Source organism: Monodelphis domestica, chromosome 7 (assembly GCF_027887165.1).
Source record: "Monodelphis domestica isolate mMonDom1 chromosome 7, mMonDom1.pri, whole genome shotgun sequence".
Lineage (NCBI taxonomy): Eukaryota > Metazoa > Chordata > Mammalia > Didelphimorphia > Didelphidae > Monodelphis > Monodelphis domestica.
This window is the reverse complement of record NC_077233.1, coordinates 134,287,984-134,307,941: the sequence shown is the minus strand read 5'-3', so window position 1 is coordinate 134,307,941 and position 19,958 is coordinate 134,287,984. Positions and strand designations below refer to the sequence as shown.

General features: G+C 40.5%; 1 protein-coding gene across 1 annotated transcript in view; it reads left to right on the top strand.

Annotated features, from left to right (window-relative positions):
- GTF3C1 (general transcription factor IIIC subunit 1) overlaps positions 1–19,728 on the top strand; it is a 142,662-nt gene extending 122,934 nt beyond the window's left edge. The window contains exons 30-37 of the mRNA XM_001369925.5: positions 1,388–1,560; positions 7,147–7,428; positions 8,760–9,016; positions 10,158–10,441; positions 13,239–13,812; positions 17,060–17,105; positions 17,372–17,564; positions 18,503–19,728. Of these exons, the coding sequence (XP_001369962.2) occupies positions 1,388–1,560; positions 7,147–7,428; positions 8,760–9,016; positions 10,158–10,441; positions 13,239–13,812; positions 17,060–17,105; positions 17,372–17,564; positions 18,503–18,724 (2,031 nt within the window). The 3' untranslated portion in view covers positions 18,725–19,728. The remainder of the gene's footprint in view (positions 1–1,387; positions 1,561–7,146; positions 7,429–8,759; positions 9,017–10,157; positions 10,442–13,238; positions 13,813–17,059; positions 17,106–17,371; positions 17,565–18,502) is intronic.
- The last annotated feature ends 230 nt before the right edge of the window (positions 19,729–19,958 follow it).

Here is a 19,958-nt window from a genome sequence, read left to right as displayed (position 1 = left end):
ATGCATATTTGTTTGTGTTAGTTGTTTGTGACAACTATATAATCTTAGGTTATGCTAGTGTCCAGAAATGAGGGAAGAAATGGAGGCTTTTACAATATTCCCCTAAGGATGCTATAGTTTCTGCCATGTGTATCTATGGATATTTTGTTTCTCACAGCTAAAATTGTTAATATGATCTTAGGCTATGCTAGTGTTCAGACCTAGGATGGAGTGGGAGGAGGTAAGTGGAGATTGGGATAGGAGGTCATAGTCCCGTTGGTCAGTGCTATGGTTAGTAGCATCTACAAAATAGGGTTCCTTTGGGGGTACCACATTTTAAAGTGATACCAGAAAGCTAGAACATGACTAGAAAGCAACTGGGGTGAGAAATCTGGAAATTATCATATGAAGAGAAATCAGGCTGAAGGAAGTAGAAAAAGAGAAATCTAATATTTAAGGAGCCTACATTTGAGATGACTTTGACTCTGCTTTCTCCCAGAGGACAGAAATATAGAACCAGTTAAGGAGAGTTAATAGGCAGTGATTTTTGGCTCAACATGAGAAAAGGCTTGATTAACAATTAGCACCATCTAAAGTTGGAATGGGTTGCCTTGGGAGGTAGTGAGTTCTTATTCATTATTGTGGAAATCCTCTCTACTAATGAACTTATTATCTTTCCCCTAAAACTCACTCTTCTTCCAAACTTCACTATTTCTGTCAAAGGTACCACCATCCTTTTAATCACTCAGGTTCTCTGCCTTGGTCTTATCCGTAACTTCTACTTTCCCTCCTCAAATATCCACTAAGTTGCCAAATCTTCCGATTTCAACCTCCTCCATCTCTCACATCTGTCTCCTTTCTCCTATCACACTAGTTCGGTCTCTCATCCATCACCTTTCATCCAAAATATTGCAATAGTCAATGTACTGCTCTCCCTGCTTCACATGACCACCCATTTCAAAATAGTCTACATAAACATAATTGTCAATGTGATTTTCTTAAAAGTGAAGGTCTAACTATGTCATTCAGTAACTTTATTGGTTCCCTATTGCTTTTAGGATCAGATTTAAACTCATGTTTCACTTTTAATAAAAGCCATTTCCCTTCCCATTATGTGCACAGAACCTCTCAAGAGCTGAGAGGGAGCTCTCCTTTGAAAGAGTTATTAGAGTTAAAGTGTCACTTTTCTGGAAATCAGAGGAAAGAGGTACTGATCAATGATTCTTAATTTCTTTTGTCCAAAGTTAGTAACCTATCCTCCCTCTTAAATCACATGACTTTTGTGGGTTTTGTCCCAGAAGGTAGCCTCAGGAAGTCTCCTCATTCTGCATTTGGTCAGAAGAAGGGATTGATCCCAAAACTATTGTAGCATTAGCTTCCGTGTTCTCACACCTATGCTCTGTTACAGACTTTCCGCCTATACCGAGAATACAAGGACCAAATCCTTGTGAAAGCCTTCGTAGAATGTCAGAAGAGAAGTCTGGTGAACCGCCGTCGTGTGAATCACACCCTGGGGCCCAAAAAAAGCCGTGCCCTACCCTTTGTGCCCATGTCTTACCAGCTATCACAGACCTACTATAGGTGAGTGCCCACACATCTCTCAGAACCTGGATTTTTTTTAATACTTTATTTTTTCCAATTACATATAAAAACAACTTTTAATATTCACTTTTAAAAATTTTGAGTTCCAAATTCTCTTCCCTCCCCCCTCATTGAGAAGACAAGTAATTTGATATAGGTTACACATGTGCAGTCATGAAACATATATTTACATTTTAGTTGTAAAAGAAAACAGACTAAAAAAAAAACAGTTTAAAAAAGTATGCTTTGATCTGCATTCAGACTCTTATCAGTTCTTCCTAGAGGTAGATATCATTTTTCATCATGAGTCTTTTGGAATTTTCTTGGATTCTTGTTTTTGCTGAGAATAGCTAAATTGCTCACAGTTTATCATCATACAGTATTGCTGTTACTATGTACAATGTTCTCTTGGTTCTACTTACTTCATTTTGCATCAGTTCATATAAGTCTTCCTGAGCTTTTCTGAAACCATTCTGCTCCTCATTTATAGCACAATAGTATTCTATCACAATCATATACCACAACTTGTTCAGCCATTCCCCACATCCTCTCAATTTCCCATTCTCTGCCACCATAAAAAAGATGCTATAAATATTTTTGTATATGTAGATTCTTTTCCTTTTTTCCTTTTTTTCTTTCTTTCTAATCTCTTTGGAATATAGATGTAGTAGTGGTACTAAGTAACTTATATTTTTAAAAACTGTGATCCTAAACTCTCTGGATTATGGATTTAGCATTTCCCAAGTTCCCTTTTACTAATCATTAAATTGCAGTTAAGCTGAAAGAAGCAGCAATTGCCCAGTCAGATGAGATAGCCACTTTATTTTTGACAATAGTTATAGGATAGTAGCCTTATTTGACCTATCCTACCAGGTAAGGCCTAGATACATTTATCCCCCCCAAAGTAATTGCAACACTTTCCCGCTTTCATGGGTATATTGTCACCATGTTATACAGTAGCATAAGAGTAGCTCACATTTCTGTAGAACATTAAAAATCACTTTCTTCACATTATTAGGAATATGTAGTACAAATATTACTATACCCATTTTAATGATGAGCAGACTAAGACTTAGAGAAGATGACTTGCTCATGGACACAGTTTTGGTAACCATCAGATATAAAGTAATAAACCAAGTTTACAAACTCTTACACATAAGGGTTATAGGAGTCTTATGTTCCCCCCCTCAAACCAAATTGTTTTAAAGTCAGATTTTGAAAACTAGACAATTTCAGTTTAATCCTTTTTTTAAAAAATGTGTTTTCTTTTAAAAAAATGTGTTTTCTTATTTGATACAACCCTAATATATATAGATCTATCACAGCTCAGAAATAATTGTAGTTTTCTCTTTGAGAAGATTGACACACTACTTTTTAAAACAGTAATTTATATTTTCAGATTAATTAGTATTGCTTCTGCATTAAGAAACTATGTAAGTCAGCTCATTCAGACTTTCATCATTGGGGAAACCACTTCCTATGATTCAGTTCAATTTAACAAATATTTAATAAGTTCCTACTTTTTTCAAGTTCTATGTGCTGGGGATACAAAGACCAAAAACAAAGCAGTCCTTACCCTCAGAGAGCTTCTGTTAGTTGGGAAATATAAAATATACACAGAGAAGTAAATACAAGGTATTCTAACAAGGGACAGAGCATGTAGGAGGAGAGAATCAAGAAAGACTTCCTGAGAGAGGTGGCACTTGAACTTAGGCCTTGAATAAAATAGTCTTTTAAAAGGCAGCAATGAGGAGAGATTGTATTCCAGGCATCAGGGGCAGGAAGTTTGCATACAGATGGGAGATGGAACATCTTCTTTGGCCAATAGCTAGTAGTGCAGTTAGACTGGAATAAAAGTTATACATTGGGAGTCAAGATGGTGGCATAGAGGCAGCGAAAGTTCAGACCTCTGAAAACACTTCCTTACCAATTACAATCTAAATGCGCCTAGGGGACTGAAAATCAAACCTAACAAGACAGAGCCAAGGAACCCTCCTGCTGGACTCAACTTAAAAGGTACACCCCCAAAAGCCTGAATTTGAGAACACTCAGGTTTAAGAAGAAGGAAGGTCCCAGGACCCCTCCCCCACCTACATCACCAAACCTCCAGCGGCAGCTGGAACAACTGGGTGGGCAAAGGTGCTGGTCTGGAGGGAGTACCTTGCAGGCAAAGCTGTGCCAGGCTTAAAGCTTTGAACACAGGCAGTGGGGAAGCATTTAGAGAAGAAGCGCAGAGTGGGCAGCCTAGTTGCAGCAGCTGAGACACTCCATATTGCTCCCCCCTTCCAGGAGGCTTTGGCCTCAGGGCACATCCAGCCCAACCTAGCTGGACTTAATCCCATCAAAATCTTCAGAGGGCAGGGAAGCTCAAGCTCCAACACCCCTCTCCCACACACTGCACTGAGAAATTTGCTGACAAAGCTCCAAGAGGGAAGACTGACAGAAAAGCACAAAACAAAACAAAACAAAAAAAATTGAGAGAAGCAAGAGCTCAGACAACTGCAGAGAGTAAAAAATGGGTAAATATGAGCAAACAACAGAAAAAGAAAAAAGAAGTTACAATCCATAGCTTCTATACAGGCAATGAACAAAGAGCAAGCGGAACAGAGAAGGAGAGAACACCAAGCAATAAAACAGAAAACCCAGCAAATTGAATACAGGCTTTGGAAGAACTCAAAATACAATTCAAAACACAATTAAGAGAGGCTGAAGACAACTGGGAAAAGAACTTAAAAAGTAAGATAAGTCATCTGGAAACAGAAAACAGTGTCTTGAAAGCCAAAGCCAATCAGCTTGAAAATGAGGCAAAGGAAATGAAAGATCAGAAGGAGAAGGATGACCAAAAAACCAGGAATGAATTTCAGTCTTTAAAATCCAGAATACAACAATTAGAAGCAAGTGACTTCACAAGGCAGCAGGACACTATAAAACAAAATCAAAAGAATGAAAAAATTGAGGAAAGTATGAAGCACCTCATTCACAAAACAGAAGACTTAGAAAATTGTTCCAGAAGAGACAACTTAAGAATCATTGGTCTACCAGAAGATGACAAAAGAAAAAGCCTGGACATCATACTACAGGAAATTATCCAAAAAAACTGCCCTGATATTCTAGAACAAGAGGGAAAAATGGAGATTGAAAGAATCCACAGATCACCTCCTGTACTTAATCCCCAAATGACAACACCCAGGAATGTGATAGCCAAATTCAACAACTATCAGACCAAGGAAAAAATATTACAAGCTGCTAAGAAGAAGTCATTCAGATACCATGGAACCACAATGAGGATAACACAGGATCTGGCTGCATCTACACTGAAATAGAAGGTACATGAAAGGCAACAGTTTGAAATAAATCTAGAAATATAGGCTGGAGGCTAGGTTCAGAGCTTATATTTTATTTTGAAAGTAGTGGGGACTTCTGAGCAGATGAGTCACAAGTCTGATCTTATCACTTAGGAAGATTATTTTGACAGTTCTATAAAAGATGTATTGTGGGACCAGAGAGACCAGTTGGGAAACTATCACTAGAGTCCAGAGGGTAATAAGAGCCTAAACTAGGATAGATACCATATGAGTAAAGAAAAGGAGATAGATGCAAGAGGTGCTATAGGAGTAAAATTGATTAGATTTGACAACTGTTTGGATGTTGGGAATAAACGAGTAAGTACCAACAAGGCGTAATCCTGAATTATTAATGAGTGATCATGACTTCTGTTTTGAAATATTGCCTTGAGATGTATATGGAACATTGAAGTAGAATTGGAGATACAAAATGATACAAGATGGAAGTTCAGGACAGAACTTAGGATGGATGTATAGGGGAGTCATATGGATACTGATGATAATTGAATCAATGATAATATAGAATAGAGAATTTAGAGAGGAAGAAAGGACATCCACACTTAGGGGATGGGATGTGGATAAAGATCCAGCAAGGTCTGTCCTCTTCTCTTTGATGCTCACTTCTCTTTAAGTTTTCATGGCACTGTTCTACTATTCTCCTACCTGTCAGGCTGCTCCTCAGTAGCCTTTGCTGGATTTTCATCCAGGTCACACCTTAAGTGTTTCCCAAGTCTCTGGCCTGGACCCTCTTCTCTTCTTCCACTCTCCTAATTCACTCAGTGATCTCAATTCCCATGGATTCAACTATCATTTCTATGCAGTTGATTCCCAGATATATTTGCCCAGCCCTCACCTTTCTGCTGACCTTCAATCTCACATCTCTTAACTACCTGTTGGATATCTTGAACTGAATGTTTTGCAGACAGGTTAAATTCCACGTATCCAAAATCATACTCATTATATTTTTCCCATCCCTTCTTTCATCCTAACTTCTCTTATTATCGGGGGCACCATTATCCTCTTAGTCACCCAGGCTTGCAGCCTTGACTCCTCACTATTCCTTACCATCCTCAAGTCCTATGGATTCTCTTTTAACAATAATTGTTGAATAAGAATTTCTTTTCTTTCTTTTCTCTCCACACTTCATCCACCCTGGTATAGACCCTCCCTGTCTCACATCTGAACTATTACAGTAGCCTTCTTTTACTTATTTATTTTTTTAAATCCTTACCTTCTATCTTAGAATCAATACTAAGTGTCTGTTCTTTTTAGAGTTGATACTAAGTATTAGTTCCAAGGCAGAAGAGCAGTAAGGGCTAGGCAGTGCGGGCTAAGTGACTTGCCCAGGGTCACCCAACTAGGAAGTATCTGAGGCCAGAGTTGAACTCAGGATCCCCTGTCTCCAGGCCTGGCTTTCTGCCCCCTAAGCCACTTAGCTACACCTACATTAGCCTTCCAGTGGGTCTCCCTGCCTCAAGTCTCTTTCCATTCTAATCCATCCTCAACTCAGCTCCCAAGTTGATCTTCCTGAATCACAGGTCTGACCATGCAATCCCGCTCCAATTCAGTAAACTCCAGTGGTTCCCTATCACCTCTAGGATCAAATACAAAATCCTCTGTTTAGCTTTTTTAAACCTTCAAAACCATGCCCTTCCAACCCTTTTTCTTAACACTTTCTCCAGTCCACATTCTTCATAATCTAGTCATTCAAGTCTCAGTTAAATCCCACTGTCTACAAGAAGCCTTTCCTAGTCCACCTTAATGTTAGTGTCTTCCCTCTGAGATTATCTCCAATTTATTGTATGTGGGAGAGTGAACCACATACATATTGTTTGTATGTAGTTATTTGCATGTTGTCTCTCTTTTTAGGCTGTGAGCTCCCTGAGCACAGGGACCATTTTTATCTTTCTTTGTGTCCCCAGGGCAAATGGACCTGGCCCATAGTACATGCTTAATAAGAGCTTGTTGACTTTTTGCCCAGGAACACACAGATATTAAGTAGGAGCCAGTACTCAACCCAGACTGATTCCAATACTCATTTCATTTAACCTTCTTAAAATTGCACTGTTAGAAAGGGACATGGGTCTAATGAAGTATAGGAAATTTTAAAAGAAATTCTTTCATTTTCATGTGAATTTGAGATTTGTTTTCATTTAAAACCAAAATAATTTTCCTCTTCAGCCCTACACTGAAGCTTTTCTCTTGCTTATTTCTTTTTTCTTTTTTTTTTCTTAATGTCTAGGATTTTTACCTGGCGATTCCCCAGTACAGTCTGCACAGAATCTTTTCAGTTCTTTGAGAAGGTCAAGGCCATTGGCCAGGCAGATCAGCTGGATAGTTTCTCTTTCAAGGAACCAGAAGGTGCCATGACTGATATGGTGGCATTTTCACTAGATGGCCCTGGAGGCCATTGTGTGGCCATCCTCAGCCTTTTTTCTCTGGGCCTTCTTGCGGTAGATGTGCGAATCCCTGACCAGATTGTGGTGGTGGACAGCTCCATGGTTGAGAATGAAGTGATGAAAAGGTAAGGCCATTGACTGCCAGACAGCTATGACCTCAGGGACTCCAGAGTGCTGCCACCAAGCCAAAAAAGAACATCTGTTCTGCCTGTGGTGGTGGTTATTCACCTTTCTCTAACCCTTTAAATTTCACAAAATGCTTTTCTCATTTTTCTTAGAAGTACTAAATCTGATTGGCCACATTTTAAAGTAAAAACAACAACAACTAAGGTTCACCCTAATTCTTTTTTCTATGGCCACATTAATACTAAACTGTTAGATTCAAGACATGAACCCAGGTCTCTTGCCTCCAAATCTAATGCTGTTTCTATGGCAGTATGAATTCCCATAGAATCTAAGATGTTTTAGGTCTTGAAGAGACCTCAAAGATCATCTGTCTAGCCCCTTCATTTTACAAATGACCAGGAACTAAGGAACTGAGAAGGGCCCAACGTCACACTGTTAATCAATGTCAGAATCTTATTGGACAGTCTATTAACATTTACAATTTTTTATAGGTTTGTTTATGCAGAAATTTTTTTAAAATATAGGGAAAGCAGAAATAGAGAATCTTAAGCAGAACCTAGGTGACAAAAAAAAAAGGTTGACTGATGTTAAATTCAGATGAGAAAAAGATTTAAATTTAATATACATTCATTAAGTAGCTCCCGTTCAATTCCACAAGAAGTTATTAAGAAAGTACTGTTCACAAAGCAGTGTGCTAAGCACTAAGGGCAGGTATAGTTTTTGCCATTGTCTGTGTCTATATTACAAATTTGAATATATGAAATGCTTAAAACAGACACTAAATAATTTTCAGATTAAAGAAAAGAAAGATCATAACTGGGAAGATTAGAGAAGACTTTTTTGGAGGAAGGAGAATTTTAGTGGATCTTGAAGGGGTAACACAGCACAGAGCATAATGTGATGTGAGACAGAGATATAAGAAGGCCATGAATGTTGAGACCTGTGAGTAAGCTGGTTTGGCTAGAGAGAAGTGATATGACATAAAGCTGGATGGTACCAGATTTGGATAGAGTTAAACGTGTGTAGTCTTTATTCTCTAGGCAAAAAGGAGTCATGGAGTGGTTTTTTTAGAGTAAAACGTGATTATAATATGATCTGTGCATTAGAAAGATGAATTTAGCAATGTTGTGAATGATTAAGAGTAAGGAAGAGGTTAAAAGACTATCACAGTAGTTCAGATTTAAGTGTCATCAATGTCCTTACTTTCAAGAAGTTTATATCCTAAAAGAGATAGAAAAATTAAACTGACTTTTCTCTTATTGTTCATTTTTTTAGTCTTTTCTTGAGAAAGGGCCATGTATTTGAATAAATACCACTTTTTTTCTTTTAGCTTGGCAAAAGATGGTAGCTTGGAAGATGATGATGAAGAGGAGGAAGAACTGGATGAGGGTACTGCTGCAAAACGCAGGATTGAGGTGAAACCCCACCAGGCTTCCCATACCAACTATTTACTGATGCGAGGCTACTATGCTCCTGGAATTGTCAACACTCGGAACCTGAACCCTAATGACAACATTGTGGTGAATTCTTGCCAGATGAAAATGAAGCTGCGGTGTACTCCACTGCCCACTCACCTTGGCACCCCTGGTAAAAGCCTCCTTTCCAGAATTTGATGAAAACAGGCACAACCAGTAGCCTCGTGTTCTATTCAAGTCAACTTCTTGTAGAAAGTCTGAGGGCTTCAGTCTGAGAGCCAAAAGCCATAAGTCCTGAGTGATAGCACTTAGCAGCCAGACAAATCAGGATGTGGCTAAGCGCTCTGACAGACAGGTGACAGAGATATGAAGTGCTAGGGTAGGAGGGGATACTTGTTGGCCTGACTGCCTCAATTCTTTCCTTAACCTAGTTATTTTTCCCCTGTAAAGAGAAATGATAGATGTACACCAATTGGCCTTCAGCTTTTGAACTGGTCACAACAGGATCAATTTCTGTGAACATTATTGATACTTTTCTTCATTTTAAAGCTTCTCATTTAAAACCTTTTTAAATTATTTATTTATTTATTTTAACCCTTATACCCTGAAACCCTCCTCAAGACGTCATTCTTTCACCTTGAAAAACTTCTTAAAAGGCCAACTTTGGTGCAATGCACACAGTCAGCACTTAATAGGTATTTGCAAAATGGATTAAATGCAGAAAAGATATAGTTGAATCAAGGAAAATATATTTTTAATTAATTAATTTTTTTAGATGTATTTTTTTCTGAGGGTTGCCTAAGTACACAAGACCCTATTGCTGTGCAATATATGAAAGCCAGAAAGATCAGATCAAGGCCCCACAGAACTTACAGGCTAGTTGGAAAGGCAAGATAGAAGCTTGTAAACAGTAGAGGACTTAAGATTTTGTTCATGGTAATCATGGATGTCAGGGTAGTACATGGTCAGTTGTCAAATAGATTATTCAGACAGTAATTTCTGTAGGAGGTCAGAAGAAGATGAAATCATCACTACACACTGAGCTGGAATAGAAGGTTTTTACAAAGGAAACAGAGATGAATTGGGCCTGAGAATTAAAGCATGCACAGGGTTTGGATAGGCACAGATTAGGAGGAAGAACATTTAAGGCAAGTCAAGAAGAATTCTGAGGAAGGAAGATACAAGGTTTATTCAGGGGCTAGTAAATAAACCATTTCAGAGAAGAATGTTTAAAAATCTTTCTGCTTCTTGTCATGTAATAGTTTAGAAAATCTCTGATCGGTTCATTGTGATTGAGTTTCTTCTCTTTTCAGTGACTTCTATAATGGATCAGACTACAGTTGGGGTCACCTGCCTCCCTGATGCTTTTACAAGGTTGATAAACCCCCAGGAAAATGCCTGCAACTTAGATGAGCTTATCCAGCAACTAAAGAGTTATGGGTATAAGCCTGCAGATGTGTCTGCTGCTTTGGAAATCCAGAACACCATTGCAGCTGCCTCCCATTTTGGGGTAGACAAGTTAGAACTGAGTACCCAGTTCACCAGCTTTGAGAAGATAGACTGTGAGCGCACAAAGACCTTCACAGAGTATATCCAGGTTAGTTGGGCACCAATTTTTTATTATCAGTTTTATTGTAAACTGACCGCTACCTGTAGAGAAATAAAAATAGCCCATATTTTTGTAAAACTGCAAAATGCTTCCCTCACAGCAGCCTGTGAAAGGAGGTAGTTAAAAACGGTGATTGATGGCCCTGTTTCACAGATGAGCCCAGTATGGAGAGATGCAGCTAACAACTTGTTCATGATGTCTGGATTGGAGGGATCCTCTTCTAGTACTGCCTGAAACGCAGGGAGCATTTTGACAAAATTAGGATTTTTGCAAGGAGCAAAGCTAGGGCTTAGACAAAGAAGGAACTTTTCTGGGACCTGCCACTGATTTCCCCAATTCAAAACTAAGGACAGTTTTTTAAAAGAATTGCTGAATGAGTTCTAATTTTTTACAGAAAGAAAAAAATAATTCTTTTATATTGCTCTTGGTACATAGCTGAGACTTCAGAAGTCAGAATAACATGGGCCAGGGGCATAGGTGGCATAGCACTAGGCCTGGAGTTAGGAAGGCCTAGGTTCAAGTATGGCCTCAGAAATTTCCTAGCTATGTGGCCCTGAGCAATTCACTTAACCCTGAATGTCTTGTGCTTGCCACTTTTCTGTCTTAGAATTAATATGTAAGGGTTTAAAAAAAATAACAAGGGTCTTTGTTCTGTACACAACAGCAGTTTGACATCTGAGGCATTCTGACCCAATGAACAAGTCAAGTCATTTAACCTCTAGATACTCTAGGCCAGCATTGGCAAACCTTTTAGAGATCATGTTCCTAAACTGCAACTTCAAGCTGCAGTGGGAAGAAGTGCTTGCATTGGGCTGCTTGACAGAGGAGTAGGCATGTGAATACCGTCCTTGGGTGCTGTGAAGAGGGAGAACAGGGCAGCCCCCTCCAGCGTGCCGGGGCACACATGCCACAGCTTCACCAACACAGCCCTAGGCAATTCTAGAAGACTGTTATAGACAAGTTACCAATCTGTTTACAGGTGGAAGGAGCACTCACTAAGTCAGAACATTTTTAAAATAGGCTTGGATTTTCCCCTGGATTAATCAGGACTGTGCATATTGCATGCACTTTGGAGGAAGGAGTATTCCAGTGACTGCTATATGATCAGCAATAGAAAAGATGAAATGATTGTGTTCTCTTATGATCATCTGCTCTCTCCTGTGTATACTATTATATAGAAAACGTTTTAAGGCCTCTAGAGATCCAGGGATCTCAACTTTGTCCCCCAAAAAAGATCTGAAATTCTCAGTGAACAGCTTGGTTAATTTTATATGACCTGCTGTCACTCACTGGCCCTGAAACTTGAAGTGCGGAATAGTGATTGAGTGGGAAGTGAACTTTCCCTGTTGTGGTCTCCATTCCATATTGAAAAAGACCTAAGAGGTTGCAGGAAGTGTTTTTCTCTAGATAGGATTCTAAGTAGACATACAAAATAATGTCCTCCAATCCTTTTGTTATAAAGATGAGACAATAGACTCAGATAGCTTAATTGCCCAATGTCATACAACTGTGATAGAGCTAGGACTGGAACCTGATTTCCAACCCAGGGCCCTCTACAGGGTCACAAATTGACTCCTCTTTTCCTAACCCTTACAAAAGCCCAATTAACCACTGCAACCAGCTCAAAATAATTGATGAGAGCTAGGTATAAACATCCTAAGCCCCAGCCCACCTGTAGAAGTGATGCCCATATATTTCCCATGAGGCCTGAATCTCCTATTTGAGAAACATCCAACTGTAGGATCAGTAGCTAGGAAAGAGGATGCTGTCTATGCCACCTGTTGGCCTCCTCTCCAGATTATATGTATTGGTAGAGATAAAGTGCTACATCCTTCTCTAACAGCCTCTGACAACTGTTGACTTCATGGGCCTTGTGATTAGATATTACCTCTATAGGTCATTGCATCCCTTCCTCTGCCTTTAGATGGGCCTATACTAAAGCTAAGTCAAATAGATTGGTGTCTACTTCCACAATTCAAAACAAGCATGTATCCAGGATCTAAAGAATTCATGAGTCAGTCATGACTAAGTCTGTCCCTCCCTCCTAGTCTGGTTTTCATGGAAATATGTGTTCATGGATCACTCTGTATTAGTTATAGACACCCTTAGACAAGGCTGTGATTTTTCACTTCCTCAAGGGAGTCTCAGTTCCTCAAGGCAGAGTCATTAAATTCTCAAAAAAAAAAATTTAAACTCACTTTCATTTTTAAAATGAACCACACTTTGAGGTGGGGGCTGAGGGGGAACAGGGTGCTGGTGTAGAAAAATGGAGCATAATGACTTTTTTTTTTTAACCCTTACCTTCTGTTTTAGAATCAGTATTGTGGATTGGTTCCAAGGCAGAAGAGAGAGCAGTTAGGGCTGGGCAATTAGATACAAGTGACTTGCACAGAATCACACAGCTAGAAAGTGTCTGAGGTCAAATTTTGAACCCAGGAACTCCCATCTTCAGGCCTAGCTCCCCATCCACTGAGCCACCTAGCTGCCCGATAACTTTTTCAAAGTTGAGTCACTACCCTCCCTAGCCTATGGCAAGCAGCTAGGACCAAGTCAAAAGGGAAAAGGTAGAACTAACTCTAGGTGTTGAGATGAAAAGCCATGGTTCTCTCTCTTTTCAAAGCAGGGGGGTGAAAAGGGTATCCTTTAACCTTCTAGATACTGGTTTTCTTATAACCTCTTCATTCTAGCAAAGATATGCTGCCCTCCTGCCAGGTGCTGTCAAGGAGAAAGAAATATAGAACATTCAACAAATACTTATTAAGATGTGCCTTTCTGCTTTTCCTAGGACCTCTTGATTCTGCACCAAGTACTGGAAGTTGGAGGCAACACTGTGCGTCTGGTGGCAATGAGCTCTGCTCATCCCTGGCTGTTACACTCGGTACGCTTGAAGAACAAGGAAGAAGAGACCGATCTACAACCAGAGGATCTTCACCCCCCTAGCCAGCAGCCACAACTGAGGACCCAAGAGGAGCTTTCCAAAGAGAAGAGCTCCCTTGAGGGAACTGAACCGGGTCCTCGGGAGGCTAAGAGGAAGACACTGCACAGCAGTCAGGTGGACCCTGACCCTACCCAGGAGGGCACAGAAGGTGATCTGGAAGGAACAAAGGAGCCTCCCACAAAGAAGGCTGTTTTGAAGGATGTGCGCCTAGAACACTGCCCAAATCCAGCTGAAGAGAAAGGGGCCCTCCCTACAGAAGCTCCAGCACCCAAGACTCAGTTAGAATTGAGTGGAAGTGACCTGCCCATAAGGGTACCAGAGTCTGAAGGCAATCAGGCAAATGCCAGTGGCCTGGAAATCCTGGGCAAAGAGCAACTTGGGAACCAGCCCCAGGCACTGGAGGGCTATGAGGACCCAAAAGGTATGGCAGCAGTTTACACTCCCTTTGAACTGACATTGATACTTGGTCATTCATTGGCTCCAGATTATTAATTTACAACTGTGGTCCAGATTTTAGCCCTCAGGTTAAGGAGGGAGAATTCAGATTTTCTTCTTAACATGTCACTTTATACTGATACTCAACTTGACAGTTTTCAAAGTATTTTCATGCACATTATCTCACATTATTATTTTAAGCCAAAAAATAACCCCATGAAGAGGTAGTTCTTATTTCCATCTTACAGAAATGGAAACTGAGGTTCAGAGAAGTCTTATGACTTGCTGATGGTCATGGAGCTAATGAATGTTTGGAACAAGACTACTTTTGACCACCTGCTCACTGCTCTTTCCCTGTGACATGCATAAAATCTTAGCAGTGTGGAAGGGCCTGAGAGGTGATTGAATCCAAATTCTTACCCATTATATCCACAATTTCTCAGACAGATGGTCATCATCCAGGCTCTGCTTAAACACTTTCAGTCAGTTCTCTTGTCCTTATAAGACTAGACTACTTAGTAAGGGAGTTACCCTGAAAATCCCCAGAAATGGGAACTGTCCCAGGCCATGCGTGGACTAGCTCAGCCCTTCCCCATGGGGTCCAGACACCATGGGCAGCACAGGAATGAGGATAGGCCCCTGGATAGCTGATGAGCCTAATGGCATTGGTAAAATGAAGGAAAGGAGCCCTGTTCTTGGAGTCAGAAAACTCAGCCCTGTCACCCACTGACTTAGTTGAGGTCACTTAGCTAACCCTTCTGAGCCTGAGCACTCTTCCATGTGTAATTGGGACAATATGTAGACCACCCCTACTCCCACTGGCATATCCCAGGAGAAAGCTATTAAATGTAACTTGAGGCCCTACAAATGCCACAACAGAATATCAGAATATGCCGTCTGGGGAAAACTGACTCTTAAAATTAGAGACAGAGAGCCTGACAGATGTGATGTACATCATCTTACTGTTCTTTTCCTACCTTCCTGTGCTTCGGGATCCTTTACTTTGTGGTAGCAGCAGACATCAGCTTGTTTGGACTCATTCTCCCCACTAGACCTTTAATTTCTCACCTAGTTTGTGGGAGGGGAGCAGAGGAATGTATAGAAGAGCAAGACAGGGACTGAAATCAGAAAGCCCAGAGTCAAGTGAGTCCCAGCTTTTGCAATGACTAGGCATATGATCTGGGTAAAGTCACCCCCCTTCCTGAGCTTTAGTTTATCTGTGAAATGGGAGTACTCAGGCTACCTCTGCCTCACTGAGTTGTGAAGCTCAAATGTGGTAATATATGTAAAGTACATTATAAATGTCAGCTCTCATTGTTACCTTTGGGAATAGTCTTTTCTTCTTTCAACACACTTGATTTTTTCCAGAAAGCTTTACAAAAAAGTATATTTTGGCATCGGGGGAAACTAGGTAACATAGTGAATAGGGTGTCAAGCCTGGAGTGATAAGAACCTGGTTCAAATCTGGCCTCAAACACTTCTTAGCTGTGTGATCCTGGGCAAGTCACTGAGCCCTGTTTGCCTAACCATTGCCATTCTTCAATTTTAAAAGTGATAAAAAAGGAAGGTTTGTTTTGGGGTTTTTTAAGTATACTTTGGCTTCAATTCTCTCTTGCCCAAAAGAAGGGTCTTCTTTCTTAGTGACAGCAGAGACCAGTTTCCTTTTTTTTTTTAAGTACCTAGGCTCTCAAAGCTTTCATTCAATTTGAAGAAAACCCAGTAGCATAACGAGTGACAGTTGGAGGACAAGGTCTTCTGAGTCACTGAGGGAAGTCTGAATTGCACTGAATATTTTCATAAAGAGAAAAGCCTTGCCAGGATTCAGTGACTTGAGTTTCTGCTGCTTTCCTGTGTTCTGTTTAAAAGCAATTTACTAACCACAGATATTCAGTCTTTTAACCAGATGGTCAGCCACAGGGTTAGCACCTCAAGAGTCCTCCTAAAAAGATAAAAGTGCATTTTGGTGACAGCAGCAAAGTGAACTCTAGAAAGCTAAATAAATATCTCAAAAATGGCAAATGACAGATAGATAAAAATAAAATCTTATTAAATAAGAAGCAAGAGATGGTTCTGACAAAGAATGGTACTGGTGGAAAGTACTTATTAAAGTAATTGAATAAAAGGATGCAGTGACTGAAATGTAAATGAGAAGTTGCTTCTGGATCTTTTGTTAAAATTTGGCAGGTAAAAGAGGTAAGTCTAATTCTGGGTTAACCTTATCTGAGCCTCCCAGATAATCAAGCTTTGATTATACTTAACTGGACCCCCATACCTGCTGGTGGGACATTTTAACTGAGTCAGTAACAAAGGTGAGCTCTGTCAAAGTGATTTGGGTTTTTTTCTCCCCTTTTTTCTGAAGGTTTCATAACAATGGCTAAGTTTACAAAGCACCTTATCTAGAGCTAGTAGGTGGTGGGCATACTATCATCCCTACCATAGGGATGGAGCCTGAGGAGCCTAAGGCCTTGATGATAAATTCCTAGAATATATCAGAGTCAAATTCAAACTCATGTCTTCAGATTCCAAGTCCAATGCTCTTCCTCACAGTGCTGTTTCCACCTGTTAGGCTTAGTATCCTCATACAGCAGAAGGAACATGAGACCAATCAATCAACAAGTAGAATTTATTAAATATATTTATATAGAAATATATTATCTAAGTATATATTAAGCATAAATAAAATATTATATATAAATATAAATTATTAAACACTGTGTGCCAGATATTGTGCTAGAGTTGCTTGGCATACAAAAGTCCCTTACAGCTCTTTAAACCTATGTTCTCATTAACTAAAGTGTTAGTATATCAAAATTTAGTAACTAATTAACATGTTATATTCAGAAAAATCCCAAAGTGTATTATTATGTTCTGAATCTGAAGTCACCTCTTCCCTGAGAGACCAACACCCCTTAAGGCCATGCCTCTTGTTGCCAAAAAGAATTTGGTAAGGATTCCCATCTATCCCTCCTTGCTTCTTTTATAACCTGTTCTTCCTCTCCTATCATATGCATGTTGTCCCAAGTATGCCTATTCTTTAGATAGTCTTTATAGAATAGAAATATTACTTGGGTCCATACTCTTGGTTATGAGCATAAAGTCCAGCTTTCTGGAAGCCCTAGCTGCAGACAGCCCTGAGGCAGCAACCTTCCTTGAGACCAGCTCAAGAGGAATGATCTCATTCTTGTGAAAAGGTATATATATGTAATTCTGTCTTTCTTTTGTTTTTCTAACAGAAAGTCTTGGAGGAGGAGGCAGCCTCTCCCAAACAAACCGGGAAAAGTGAGTAGGGTTAAATGATTGGGTTCTTTTGTTTTTCATTCAGGTTTCATTGATGCCTTTTCTTTTTTTAACTAAGGTAATTTCCAATATATCATGCCTACCATAATAGAACATTCCCTTATAACAAAGAAAAACAATTAAGCAGAAATGACTCATAGCAAGACTAAGTCTGATAACATTTACTGCCATTCCCATCTTTTTATGCTCACCAGTAACATTAGTTCCATGGATGTAAGCACTAAATCTATCCTCTGTCTCTCCAACAGGGATTGTGAGAATGTCTGCTTCATTGGCAGGCCCTGGCGCATTGTGGATGGCCATCTAAATAAGCCAGTCTGTAAGGGAATGATGGAGGCTGTTCTCTACCACATCATGACCAAGCCTGGCATCCCTGAGAACACCCTCCTGCAACACTACCAAGGTGTCCTGCAGCCCATTGCAGTATTGGAAATACTCCAGGTATGTGCATGGACAGCTTTCCCTTGAAGAAAAATATCTTCAGTGTTGTTCTTCAGAGAACAAGTGATAAAAGAGCTAGTTTTAGGTTCACAGAGAATTCTCTGACTTTAAATGGCTCATTAGCAATCTGGGTCTTCCATCTTAGAAGTGAGAGAATGTGGATAATTCAATCCAGACCATCTACTGTGCTGGGTAAAAACCCCAAGCTTCTGACATGAGCACAGACTTCAAAGATTGCTAGAACAAAAAGATGAGCCAGTCCAGTCAGTTAGCATTTAGGAAAGAGCCTTCTTTGTGCTGGTACTTTGGTAAAGCATGTCAAACACGCACACACCAAAAAAACCTTGTTCCTGCTCTCAAAGAGCTCATGGTCTATTGGAGGAGAAAACATGCAAATAGCTATGTACATACAAGATATGTATCACATAAATGGGAGGTTCTCTCAGAGGGAAGGTCCTAGGCTCAAGGACAGGGCTAGACTTTCACCTGACAGAAGGCAGAATGTGAGCTAATTCTGCTAAAGGAGTGAAGTCAGAAGGTCAGAAGTGAGGCAAGAGAGCATTTAGCAGTGTGTGACAAGTGAAAGGCCCAGACAGTTTGAATGACTTCCCAAGACCACAGGCTGGTTGATGAGAGACTTGTACTCGGATTTGAACTCCTAACTCCACGTTGGGTGCTTTTTTCTGTGCCATTTCTTTTTAACTGTGCCATGAACATCAAATCTATATATGAAAAGTCTCTATGCATGGGTACTCAGATAATATAAAAAGAGAGGTTGCTTTGCGGCTAGCACTCCCCAAATAAAGGCTCTGTGGGAAAGCATGGCCACTAAGTGCACAAAATGAGAAGGCCCAGACGAGTGACGAGACACACCAAAGGATAGTGCAGACATTGTCTAAAAGACAAAATCTTAAAGACTGGCTTTGTTATTTTCACAGGGTCTGGAAACACTTGGCTGTATCAGAAAATTCTTCCTAAAAAAGCCACCTGGAGTCTCCCTTTTCTCCAAACCAACAATTGAAGAGGAGGTGATGGCCCCTGGCCCGAGTGAGAGGCCAACTGTATTTTATGAACCTACCATAGACTGTACGCTCCGCATGGGCCGTGTATTCCCACAAGAAGTGAACTGGAACAAATGGGTACAGATGATCCATTTGTAAGAAGACGTGTTTGCATTTACTTCTCCTGGCATCATTAGATGAGAGGAGATGGTCACTGGAGAGCCATGGATGGATTTCCCAGTCGATGATTTACAGTGGCTTTGGTGCTGAGTAATATCTTCTCTCCCCACCTCACTCCCAATTATGACCTTGTATTTTCTGGGCTTCAGGATTGCCTCAGGCCAAGGATACATCCCACTGTGAAGGAGCATAATCATGTCAACAGTGAGACACCCTCTCCCTTCCCTGCACCCTCCATCGTGAGACAAACCAGACTCATTATCCCCCTAGACATCAGTGCAATTGACCTCAGATATAGGCCCAGTGGCCAAGATGGGGTCTGTAGCCAATAAGCTGTTCAAAAAGGAAATGTCGGTTCTCCTTTATTTCTCAGACTCCTGTCACAGGCTGCCTTTCCCCAGGCCAATCTCATGGCACTCTCTGTAGGAACATCTAAATTAAAGGCCTTCTTTAGCCCTTTGCCTTCTGAGGCACCAGAAGAGCCGTGGGCCTAATCCCAACCCAGTCTAACATGGTCTGCCCACACCATGCTTGATTCAGCTGCCAATACCAGGTGCTGAATGAATGCCCCATTCACCCCCTTCCTCTGTCACCCAGAGAAGGGGTGGGGAATTCTGGCTTTGGAAACAGGAACTCAAACTGTAGCTTCTGAATGGAATGTTCCTGGGGAAAGTGGGCCTCACCAGTTGTCCAGAGAGCCCCCAAGAGCCTTATGATTCACTCTTTCCAGCAGGCTCAGTTCGGTGCTTCTTATATTAGCTAGACCCAATGCTTAATGCACTTAGCTGGTAAGGAGCAGCCCCAAATTCCAGCTGTGGAATGGGGCCTGATAGTGAATGTAAATATGTGATACTACATTTATGCTCCCTCCCGGTCATCCCATCCCCACAACCACCTTTTTTTATACCACTTGTATTGGTTTCTCAGTCACTGCAGTTGTGTGGTTTTCAAATTTGTAAATGAAGTTGTTCTGATGTATAAAAGCTTCAGTTTCTTTGAATTGGGGGGACTCAAAGAAGTGCTGGTTCTTCAGAATCCTCTTGGGTGGGTTCCAGCTGCCATTCAGAAACAGTGCAATCCCCACTACATCAGTAACCTTCCAGAGGGTAGCCCATTCCTGTCATATCATAGCTGGCATCTACATAGAGCCATTAGTGTTTACATACATTATCTTATTTGGTCTTCAGAGTGGTATTGATGTAGGTAGGGTAGG